The 12,493-nt window shown below is 39.3% G+C and overlaps 1 protein-coding gene across 1 annotated transcript; it reads left to right on the plus strand.

Annotated features, from left to right (window-relative positions):
- The first annotated feature begins 7,925 nt into the window (after positions 1-7,925).
- On the plus strand, positions 7,926-10,776 carry LOC139155150 (ral guanine nucleotide dissociation stimulator-like). Its single transcript, XM_070730233.1, has 3 exons — positions 7,926-8,101; positions 8,789-8,903; positions 9,843-10,776. The coding sequence occupies exons 1-3, from the start codon at positions 7,955-7,957 to the stop codon at positions 10,016-10,018; spliced, it is 438 nt and encodes a 145-aa protein (XP_070586334.1). The 5' UTR covers positions 7,926-7,954; the 3' UTR covers positions 10,019-10,776.
- Positions 10,777-12,493: the final 1,717 nt, after the last annotated feature.

The raw sequence follows: 12,493 nt of genomic DNA on the forward strand, positions 1-12,493 counted from the left end.
TCCCACTCAATTAAGTTAATCGTATATCCAAAATTCTGAGCCCAAGCTATCATACAACATTTCACTTGCTCTTCGGGATTTTCTTGAATTAGTAAGTAGTTGTACAATTTTGAAATCATTTTTGTAGAAGGGCCGAAAAGAATCGTGTCTAATACATTATTATTTTGAAATCCAAATTGCTTTTTGTGTTGTTCATATTTTAGTTTAATTTGTAAATATGTTAACCAGTCTATATTAATTCCTTGATTGTTCAATTGTTGTTTAGAAATAAGAGCGTCTGATTCATCAAGTAGTTGTTGGTATCTCAGAGTTTTAGAGTACGAGAAAAGATTGGGAAAAGTTAGTATTTCATTGGGGGATATCCATTTTGGTATTGAGATGTAGTAATTTTTTTTTATAGTAAACCAGATTGTTATTAGTGTTTTACGTAAATAATGATTTTTAAAGTATTTGGGTATTTTGTGGTAGTCTGCTGTCAAGAAAGTATGCCACCCAGCAAGAAGATCAAATCCTTCCAGAGTTAAAAGTCTTGTGTTTTGGAACGTAATCCAATTTTTAATCATGGTTAAAATGGTAGCTTGATAATACATGTAAAAATCTGGAAGTCCAAGTCCACCCCTGGATCTAAGGTCTTGAAGGTTTTTCAATTTTATTCTGGCCTTCTTCTTGGTCCAAATAAACTTCTTTATTTGTTTGTGAAGAATATTAAAAAAAGTTTTATTCAAATTTGTTGGAGCAACCTGAAATAGGTAAAGAAACCTTGGAAGAATGTTTGATTTTATGGCAGCTATTTTTCCCATAATAGATAAGTTTAATTTTGACCATCTGTTAAGATCTTGTTGTATTTCTTTAACTAATCGTTCATAGTTGTCTTTTTTGATCGTAGCATAATTCGAAGTCATCCAAATTCCTAAATATTTAATTTTTTTTGTGGTCTTTATTTTAATTAATTCTTCCAAGGTAAGTATGTCTTTTGGTATCATATTTTTTGTCAAAATTTGTGTTTTATTTTTGTTGATTTGTAGGCCAGATATTTCACCAAATTTATAAATTTCGTCAAATAGAATGGGTGCTGTTCGAATTGGATCTTGTAGGATGAATACAATGTCATCCGCAAAGGCCTGCAGTTTGTAATGTTCTTTTTTAATCATAATACCGTGAATTTGTGAGTTGTTTCTTATAGTCTTGAGAAAGGTCTCGATGGCCAGAATAAAAATAAGTGGGGACAGAGGACATCCTTGGCGTACACCCTTAGTTATAGTGATTGTGTTAGTAATATCATTGTTAAAAAGAATTTTGACCGATTGAGTAGAGTAAATAGTTTTGATTAGATTGAAAAATTTGGAGCCGAAATTCATGAATTTAATTTGATTTATAAGATAATGCCATTGAAGACTATCAAAAGCTTTTTTGAGATCCATAAATATTAATGCAGCTGCTTTATCATAGTTTTTGTCATAGTATTCCAAGGCATTTAATATAGTTCTTGTGTTTGTGGAAATATTTCTTCCCGGAAGGAATCCGTTTTGGTCAGAATGAATAATTTTATTTAATATATTTTTTAGTCTGTCCGCAATTATTGATGCAAATATTTTATAGTCAGTGTTAAGTAATGCAATCGGTCTATAATTCTCCAAATGGTGTCTGTTTTCAATGTCTTTAGGGATAAGGGTTATATAGGATTCAAACCAGGACGCGGGCAGTTTTGCATGTGAAAGCGCATTGTTATAGATGTCTAAGAGTATGGGAGCCATTATATCCATATGAAATTTATAAAATTCAGATGGGATTCCGTCTGGTCCTGGGGTTTTATTGTTTTTTTGTTTGTTTATTGCAGCCTCAATATCCGAAATAGAAATTGGTTTGTTTAGAAGAGTTCTTTGGTCATCTGTTATCATAGTTGTTTGTTCATTTGTTTGTAAATATTTTGATATTAAATCGGCATCCAAATTTGAGACTTGGTAGAGTTGTTGATAAAAGTTTTGAATAATTTGTTTTTTTTCAGAATTGGTCATTTTCAGTTGTCCAAAAGGATCAACTAAAGTATCTATGTTTCTATCGGATTTTTGATGAGCTAATTTGAGAGAAAGCCAACGTCCTGGTTTGTTAGCCGCTTCAAAATATGTTTGTTTCGCATTTTTAACCTTTTGGGCGATATGTTGTTGTGTTATTAAGTTTATTTGATGTTTGATCGTATTTATTTCTAATAGGGTTATGTTATTTTTAGGATCATTGCAGAGTAGCTTTTCTGCTTCTTGGAGAGAGATGTTTAGTTTTTGAAGTTGTGCATATTTTTCTTTGTTTTTGTTTGCTGTATATGAGATGTACACACCGCGTATATATGCTTTAGTGGCGTCCCACGCTATTTCGTTGGGTATCTCGCCATTAAAGTTAATTTGAATGAAAGGGGGGATATCATTCTGTATTTTATGTTGAAATTGTTTTTGGTTTATCACTGTTGAGTACATTGACCATCTATGCGGAATATTGTAAGTGTTGTCTTTTATTGTGAGTAGGAGGGGATTGTGGTCTGCCCAAGTTGCATTGAGTATTTGAACATCAATTATTTGATTTATTATTTCTATATTAGACCAAGCCATGTCAATACGTGAGCAGGTTCGATGGGGGGGAGAGAAAAAGGTATATTGTATAGATTTAGGGTAAAAGTATCTCCAAATGTCTTTTAAGGCATATTCATAAATTATTTGTTTAAAAGTAGAGGGAATGATGTTACGGGTACGGCACTTGGAGTTACCTTTATAATCCTTATTTACATCAACTATTGCGTTGAAGTCTCCAATTATCACAAAATTGTTTAAATCTAATTCTAATATTTTTTTGTGTAAATTGGAAGATTGTCTAACAGATGGTGCATATATTGATATTATATTTATTGTTCTTTTATTTTGTAGGGTTATTTGCACAATTAGTAATTGACCATTTTCATCGGTGTATATTAATGTTGGAGAATGTTGGGCGATTCTTGACAACTCTTGAAAACACCGGTGTCTTTGACTTCCGGTCTGGAAGAGATCGCAGCGGAGTCTCCCCGGCAGCGCTCTGCCCTGAGACTCCTTCTACCCCTCCGAAGGTCGCCAATTGCGATTGGATCGGGCCCGGATGGCCCGATCCCAGAACAGGGGGCTCCCCTCTGTCCGAGGAGCCGTCGCTGAAGCTCCAGAGACAGCGGTTCGCCCCGCAGCTTCGGAGAAGGGAGAACCGATCCTCCTTCCTTAGGAGGATTCAGCCAGTGCATTCTCTCCAAACCCAGCGGGAAGCAAGAGAAAGTTTTAGAAAGTGAAACTATCACAATCTATTTGACTGAAAAGGAATACAGCAGACAAGAAAACCTAAGGTAAAATTTTTCTTTTTGTTCCATCTGTAAAAACAGAAGATTCGATCACAGTAAAAGTTTCAAGTGAAAGTTTTTTTTTTAACAAGGCGAAGGTGAAAGTTTTTGGACAATTTGTATTCATCCGCAAATAACAGCCGAATCTAATTTTTTCACTTTCGTTTTTTCCATCTTGAACTTGAACTTTGGAACTTAAAAAATATTTTTTCTTTCAATGGATTAACAAAATAATTTAAATTTGATATGACTATAGAAAAAATTTGAATTGCTAAAAGTAATCTGCAATGAAGATTGGAATTTATACTTTTTAGACCGTCAAAAACATTGTGTTCTGGGCTTTAACTTTGACAGCGGAGGAACACATTCTTGCTGCCTTTTTTCTCATTTTGCCGTTTCTTTTTCTTATACAATAACGAAATAACACAATAACTTGAAAATAAATGGAAAATAAAAGAAACTGAAATATTAAACCAAAAAGAGTTTATTCAGCCTTTCCCTTGGATTATTTACTTCTGGATAATCGTATTTGGATTACTTGCTGATCGTTTCTGGATTATTTGCTGAGATCTTCCTAACATCTGCCTCGGTGCACGACACTTAACCTGACTCCATTTTAAGATTTGTCTGTCTACATTTGTCTTGGATTTGGAAAATAAACTGACTCCATTTCAAATAAACGAAAACTCTTAATTTGACTTTGCCTTTGCTTCTGAAATTGAACTAAATAGAATTTTACTCTTTGACATCTGGATTTACAACCTTTCTTCACCAGTACAACTATTCGACTCATAAGAAGAATATAAGTATATTTTGTCCTTCAGAATAACCATTTCCTTTCCTGGTCTCCTTTGGGAAGTTCGCCAGGAGGCAGCAGAAAAGCCGCGCGTGTGTTTTAAAACATCGGAGCCGGCATGGGGAGGCTCTCAATCAACCCCCGAGTCCGGGTTGGGGGCTCAGGGGCTGATTAAAAGCCTCCCCATGCCGGCTCCGATGTTTTAAAACACAGGCGCGGCTTTTCCGCTGCCTCCTAAAGCGGGGAAGTTCGCCAGGAGGCAGCAGAAAAGCCGCGCGTGTGTTTTAAAACATCGGAGCCGGCATGGGGAGGCTTTTAATCAGCCCCTGAGCCCCCAACCCGGACTCGGGGGTTGATTGAGAGCCTCCCCATGCCGGCTCCGATGTTTTAAAACACACGCGCGGCTTTTCCGCTGCCTCCTAAAGCGGGGAAGTTCGCCAGGAGGCAGCAGAAAAGCCGCGCGTGTGTTTTAAAACATCGGAGCGGGCATGGGGAGGCTCTCAATCAACCCCCGAGTCCAGGTTGGGGGCTCAGGGGCTGATTAAAAGCCTCCCCATGCCGGCTCCGATGTTTTAAAACACACGCGCGGCTTTTCCGCTGCCTCCTAAAGCGGGGAAGTTCGCCAGGAGGCAGCAGAAAAGCCGCGCGTGTGTTTTAAAACATCGGAGCCGGCATGGGGAGGCTTTTAATCAGCCCCTGAGCCCCCAACCCGGACTCGGGGGTTGATTGAGAGCCTCCCCATGCCGGCTCCGATGTTTTAAAACACACGCGCGGCTTTTCCGCTGCCTCCTAAAGCGGGGAAGTTCGCCAGGAGGCAGCAGAAAAGCCGCGCGTGTGTTTTAAAAACATCGGAGCCGGCATGGGGAGGCTCTCAATCAACCCCCGAGTCCGGGTTGGGGGCTCGGGGGCTGATTAAAAGCCTCCCCATGCCGGCTCCGATGTTTTAAAACACACGCACGGCTTTTCCGCTCGGAAGCAAAGCAAGCCAGCCCCGGGTCTTCTCGGCTCGTATCTCGAATGTGAGCTCGTGAGGTCGAGCAAAAAATTTCTCTAATCTCGCAGCTCGTATCTCGAGTAGCTCGTAAGTAGAGCTGCTCGTATGTCGGGGTTCCACTGTAAATGGAATAATACACCAAGACCACAACGGGTTTTTACCAGGTAGACAAATTAAAAACAACCTCAGAACAGTCATAAATACACTAGAATACTATGAACAACATCCAGGTAAGACAGCATCTCTAATGTTCTTAGATGCCCAAAAGGCCTTTGACAACGTCAATTGGATATTTATAAAAATGCAACTAAACAAAATGAGATTTGGCCCAAAATTTGTTAACTTAATAGATACGATCTATTCAAAAACAAACAACAAATATAATATTGAATAATAATCAATTACCAATACTTGAGATAAATAGGGGAGTTCGTCAAGGTTGCCCTATATCACCATTGTTATTTATTATGGTTCTGGAGACTCTATTAATTAAAATAAGAACAGACTCTAAAATAAAAGGTCTAACGGTAGGAGATGAAACTTATAAAGTTCAAGCTTTTTGCAGATGACTTAACGTTTATAATTGAAGAACCGATAACAACAGTCCCTACACTACTGCAAGTTATAGAACAATATGGCAAGGTAGCAGGTTTAAAGATAAATAAAAGTAAAACACATTTTCTAACTAAAAATATGAGCAAAACACAAGAAACCAAATTAGAATGTATTTCTGGAATAAAGATTGTTAAAAAAGTAAAATACTTAGGAATATGTCTAACAGCCAAAACAATAACATTAAAAAATGATAATTACATAAAATTACTAACAGAAATTAAAAAATGACTTAGCAACATGGAATAACTTGAAAATATCATTTCTAGGAAGAGTTGCAACAATTAAGATGAATATTTTACCCAAGGTTTTATTTCTCTTCCAGGTAATCCCAATAAATCCAGGGGGAATCTTTTTTTAAAACTTTAACAAATATAGTTAAAAAATTCATATGGCAAGGGAAAAAAGCAAGGATAAAAATAAATTGTCTAGAAGATATCAAAGAAAGAGGAGGATTCTGGTCTTCCAAACTGGAAACTATATTATCAGGCGGCCGCCTTAACATGGATTAGAGATTGGATAACTCTAGAAAACAAAAGAATATTAAACCTAGAAGGACATGATCTTATGCTTGGATGGCACGCATTTATATGGTATGACAAGGAGAAAAACCACTCATATTTTAAAAGACACACATTAAGGAAGTATCTATTAGAGGTCTGGAAAGATATAAGGAAAAATCACTTTTTAAACATTCCAGAATGGCTTGCCCCCTTAGAAGCAATAACACATCCGAAGTCTATAAAAGACAAGAAAAAATCTTATAGATATAAAGAATTATTAAATGACCAGATGAAGTTAAAATCCAGGATTAAAATTACAAGAAGAAGGGATAACAATAGATTGGTGGCACTATGCCCAAATTCGATCTAGATATCAGAAGGATAAAACTCTCTATATTTTTAATAAAAGTAAAAACTTGCTAAGCAATTTAATTACTATCAACCAAACAAAAACAATAGGTAAAATATATAAATTCCTCATTGCGCACAAAAACATAGAATTGACCTTAAAAGACAATATGATAAGATGGTGCAGAAACATTGACAAGGAAATAGACATAGATACATGGGAAAAAGTTTGGATTAATAATTGGAAAATGACTAAATCAGTCTCATTAAAAGAAAATCAAATTAAAATGTTTTATAGGTGGCATCTCCCACCAAACAGGATAGCAAAAATGTTTCCCAAAACATCTCCATTGTGTTGGAAATGTAAGAAAGAAATAGGAACCTACTACCATCAATGGTGGACATGTGGTAAAGCTAAAATATACTGGAAGATGATAGAGAAAATAATAAAAGAAACAGTAAAGCAGGATATAGAAAACACTCCGGAATTCTACCTATTAGGAATTACTAATCAGACCTATAAGAAAGAAATTTTATATTTAATTATACACATATTAACTGCGGCTAGAATTATATATGCGCAAAATTGGAAGGGGGAAGAAATCCCCAAGGAAGAAGAAGTCATAGCAAAAATATTAGATTGCGCTGAAATGGACATGATGACAAGACGTCTAAATGATCAAGAAGATACTAAATTCTATGAAACATGGAACAATGTCTATAAATGGATAGATTAAAAAAAAAAAGATATATAAATTTATTTTTAGCTAATTCCTTGTATTTGTTTTTACCTAGGCAACAATAATGTTAATATTAGTTTAAACATACTGTTTGATGATTATGATGATTATGATGATTATGGTATATTAGTTTATGTATAAGTAACATATTAAGAATTTTGGTTTATATACATATATTAGTAAAAATTTGGGAAATTCTCACCCAAACATACTAGACTTTTAATACTCAATATATATTTAATTATGTATTCTTTTTCTGTATTTGAATTTATACTTTCAAGACAAGCGGGGGAAATGTACCCCCACTTTATGTTTAATATTTGTATGTGTGTTCGTCTATTTTAAGAAAAACTAATAAAAAAATAATAAAAAAAAGAAAGAAAGAAGGCCACCTTCTCAACGTCTTCCTTTGGACCACGGTGGGGTCCCTGTTGTTGTAAGCACCCCAAAGATGTCTTCCAGCGAGGACAAAGGATAAGATAGGCAGATCTCATTGATTGGATAGTCAACGTCGTCTTTCCGTTTCTCTAGGATGGGGAATCTCCCTCACCCTCCTCCGTGGATACATCGGGTCTCGGCTCAAGTTCAAGCAACGAATCCTCCCAGCCGGCGATGTTAGACGTTACACAACAAACGTTCGTCTCGACCATTGCCGGCAAAACCTTCTCGTTGCCTTTGTTCAAGCAGCAGTCCAGCGATTGTTGTATCATCCGAGTCAAATTGGCGACGGATAATGGAAACGTGTACAAAAGTATTTTGGTAGGTCTTCTGTCGTGCGCCGTTGCCAACCGGTAACTAGCCCCGAATTAAAACTCAAACACAAAGGTTCCAAAAGGAACAAGACCGTGTCCAAGTGGCCCCAGTTTATCAGGCTCAAGAGGGCCTGCGAGCCAACCACAACATTAGGTGCCCCAAAGCTTTGCTGGAGGCGAGAAGGTTGGGATAATAATCTCGTCTCTGTCTGTAGATGAGACTTGAACCTAATGAGCATCGGTGTGGAACCCCACCTAGTGAGAACTGTGTCTTTTTTGCACATCCACAAAGACACGGCCTTTTGCTGTTCTCAGGATAATATTTGTGCTCGGAGTTAAAGTGTGGGGGCCTTTCATGACCCAACTAGGTAATTTCATCAGTGTTAGAAGGGAATGGGACTTTGTTAAGATTCACAGAAGCTCTGAGCTTACTGGTTCTCTTCCAGATGTTTCATGGCCCAACTACGGAACAACATCAGTGCTAGAGGGAGTGAGATTGGGAGGAGGAGGAGGAGGAGGAGGACTGGGGGGGTCCTTGGTGCTCTCTGAGCTTGGTGGTTTCCTTGCAGACGTTTTGCGACCCAACTGGGTAACATCATCAGCGCAACAACTAGAGAGCATAGCAACCGCCTTAACGGTGGAATGAAGGGAACTTTGCTTCACTCTGGGCCTCTTTTAAATACCTCTCTTCCAGGTGAGCAACCAGGAAAAAGCCCCAGCGGTGATTCGTAAAGCTATGGACAAACACAACCTGGATGAAGATCAGCCAGAGAATTATGAACTCTCCCAGATCATCTCAAAGGAGAAAGGTACTGAAAGTTGCGTATTGGATTCTCCGATTTTGTTTTAGCGCCATTTATTTACTGTGTAGATTAATTGTGTGTCCAGTTTGGAGGTCTTACCTACAAAAAGATATGGATCAAATTGAACGGGTCCAAAGACGGGCTACAAAAATGGTGGGAAGATCTTAAGCATAAAACTTATCAGGAAAGACTTCATGAACTCCATCTGTATAGTCTGGAGGACAGAAGGGAAAGGGGGGACATGATCGAAACATTTAAATATATTAAAGGGTTAAATAAAGTTCAGGAGGGAAGTGTTTTTAATAGGAAAGTGAACACAAGAACAAGGGGGCACAATCTGAAGTTAGTTGGGGAAAGCAACATGAGAAAATATTATTTCACTGAAAGAGTAGTAGATCATTGGAACAAACTTCCAACTCCCCCCAGATATCAGAGTTGCCCCCACCCTCCTTGCCTTTCATAAGCTCCTTAAAACCCACCTCTGTTGTCAGGCATGGGGGAATTGAGACTTTCCCTCCCCCTAGGCTTATAAAATTTATGCATGGTATGTTAGTATGTATGATTGGTTTCTAAATTGGGGTTTTAAATTAACTTAAATATTAGATTTGTTTACATTGTATTATTGCTGCTGTGAGCCGCCCCGAGTCTGCGGAGAGGGGCGACATACAAATCTGATTAATAAATAATAAATAATAAAATAAATAAGCAGACGTGGTTGGTAAATCCACAGTCACTGAATTGAAACATGCCTGAGATAAACATAGATCCATCCTAAGATAAAATACAGGAAGTCGTATCAGGGCAGACTAGATGGACCAGGAGGTCTTTTCCTGCCGTCGTCAATCTTCTAGGTTTCTATAAATGCTAATGCTATTGCTGCTGGGGCTAGGGTTAGCGATGTGGAGTAGGGAATCATTTTTTTTTCTTTCTCCCTCTTCCCCCTAGTGTTCGTCATCCCCAACAGTGCCAACGTTTTCTACGCCATGAAACCAAAGGGCACTTGCAAGTTCATCCTCAAGAAGCGCGTCCCCAGCCGGGTGACCGCCATGAAGCAAGACTCCAGCTTCACGCTTCCCAGGATGAAAAAGAGGGGCTGGAAGATCACCAAAGGCATCTTCTAATCCCCCTCCCCCTGACGCCAGGTTGCGCTCCCGCACACACACAAAAGCACCCTGGGGCCTTTCTATCTTAAGTATGTGTGTGTGTTTGACAACAACGAAGCCCCTAGTTGCGTAACCTTGGCTGTTGGCCAACGTGACGTTGGGTGACGTCTTAACAACAAGCTCCCACGGGTTTATGAGCAAATGGGATGCGTTGGCAGAAATGGGTGCTCATGTTTTAATAGGTTCGGTTTCACTGGGAGGAGTTTTAGCCTCTCTTTTTTTTTGGAAACAAAACAAAAAACCATAAACAGAAAAATACGTATTTTTCTCAAGGTCTAAGGATTCCACAGCCCGTGGCTGCGTTGAATTTCCCCCCTGTCCACCGTTTCTGCCTTATCTTCCACTGACCAGCAAAAGGCTTTTTCTGGTGCTGTGGAGTAGCGGCTTTGGGAAAGGTTTTTTCCTTTCCTCTTGGAGTGTGGATGTGGATTTCGTATCGTGCCAAGACTCAACTCACACGTGTGCAAGGGAGTGAAATGAGCTGTCGCGGGCGTTTCTTGCAGGAATCCAGAGCGAGAGGATCTTCAGATGGCTAAAGGTTGGCCTTTGGAGAAGCCTCCAGATAATTTTTTAAAATTATTATTATTATCATCTGGCCTTTTTTATTTTCTTTGAGAAATACCTGCACCAAAGATCTAGCAGCACTGGTTAGTGGTGTTTTGTTTTCTTTTGTTTTGTTGACCAGTTGTCAAACTCTCTGTTGACATGTTACGATTTAAAAACAAAACAAAAAAACAAACCAAAAAACCTCCCCCAAAAACAAAAAACAAAAAAAGCCCCCCAATCCCCTTAGTTTTTGTATGTAAATGAAATTTGTGCAGTGTGCGAAGAATTGCCAGTGGGAGGATGAAACAACAGTGTTTTAAAGTGTGAGGCTGCCCCTCGCCACAATGGACACCTGGCACTTTTATAGTGTTGGCCTCCAGATAATTAACATCTCTAATTTTTTAGAATTATTATTACCATCTGGCTTTTTTCATTTTCTTTGAGAAATACCTGCACCAAAGATCTAACAGCACTGGTTAGTGGTGGTTTGTATTGCTTTGTTTTGTTGACCAGTTGTCAAATTCTCTGTTGCCACGTTAGGCTTTGAAAAAAACAACAGCAAAAACCACAAAAAAGCAAAAAAAAACACCTTAGCTTTTGCACAGACATGTGTCAACAAAATTTGTGCATTGTGCGAAGAATTGACAGTGGGAGGAAGAAACAACAGCGTTTTAAAGTGTGAGGCTGCCCCTCGCCACAATGGACACCTGCCACTTTTTTAGTGTCGGCCTCCAGATAGTTAACATCTCTAATTTTTTAAAATTATTACCATCTGGCCTTCTTTATTTTCTTTGAGAAATACCTGCACCAAGGATCTAACTGCACTGGTTAGTGGTGTTGTGTATTGCTTTGTTTTGTTGACCAGTTGTCAAATCCTCTGTTGATCCATTAGGATTTCAAAAAAAAAAAAAAACCCCTCTTAGCTTTTGTAGAGAAAGAGAGAGAGGGGGGAAGAGAGAGGAAGAGAAAGAGGGAGGGGGAGAGATATGAAGAGAGAGAGGGAGAGATGAAGAGAGTGTGGGAGAGGGGGATAGAAGGAGAGATAAGGAGGGAGAGAGGGAGATGAAGAGAGAGTGGGAGAGAGGGAGAGGGGGGAGAGAGAGAGATGAAGAGAGAGAGAGAGGGAGGGGGAGAGAGAGAAGTAGGGAGAGGGAGGGAGGGAGGGAGGGAGGGGCAAAGCCTGGGCTGTCCATCAGCTCTCAGACGGACAACAGCCCCCAGTTCTGGAAATGGCCAATGAGCAAGAGGAACAGCTGGGTCCTGTGCCTGATACACAGAAAGCAGAGGAGAGGAGAGCAGTGGAAATCTATGAGCTGGTCCTCGGGACAGAAAAGCCACCGCTGCTAGCGAAATCCCTACTGTAGCCCTGGGGATAAAAGGCAGCAGTGATTAAATGTAGCAGATAACTATTCATCTTCCCGCCGGACAGATTTGTTAGAATGCAGAGAGAGAAACATTTTTTGCCCGGTCTGCCGGCGGTCCTAATTAAAAGAATCTTGAGTTCAGGGGTTTGGCCGTGTTTGGGGAACTACGTCAGAAGGCCACCTTCTCAATGTCTTCCTTTGGACCACGGTGGGGTCCCTGTTGTTGTAAGCACCCCAAAGATGTCTTCCAGCGAGGACAAAGGATAAGATAGGCAGATCTCATTGATTGGATAGTCAACGTCGTCTTTCCGTTTCTCTAGGATGGGGAATCTCCCTCACCCTCCTCCGTGGATACATCGGGTCTCGGCTCAAGTTCAAGCAACGAAACCTCCCAGCTGGCGATGTTAGACGTTACACAACAAACGTTCGTCTCGACCATTGCTGGCAAAACCTTCTCGTTGCCTTTGTTCAAGCAGCAGTCCAGCGATTGTTGTATCATCTGAGTCAAATTGGTGACGGATAA

This window comes from Erythrolamprus reginae (genome assembly GCF_031021105.1).
Source record: "Erythrolamprus reginae isolate rEryReg1 chromosome 13 unlocalized genomic scaffold, rEryReg1.hap1 SUPER_13_unloc_16, whole genome shotgun sequence".
Lineage (NCBI taxonomy): Eukaryota > Metazoa > Chordata > Lepidosauria > Squamata > Dipsadidae > Erythrolamprus > Erythrolamprus reginae.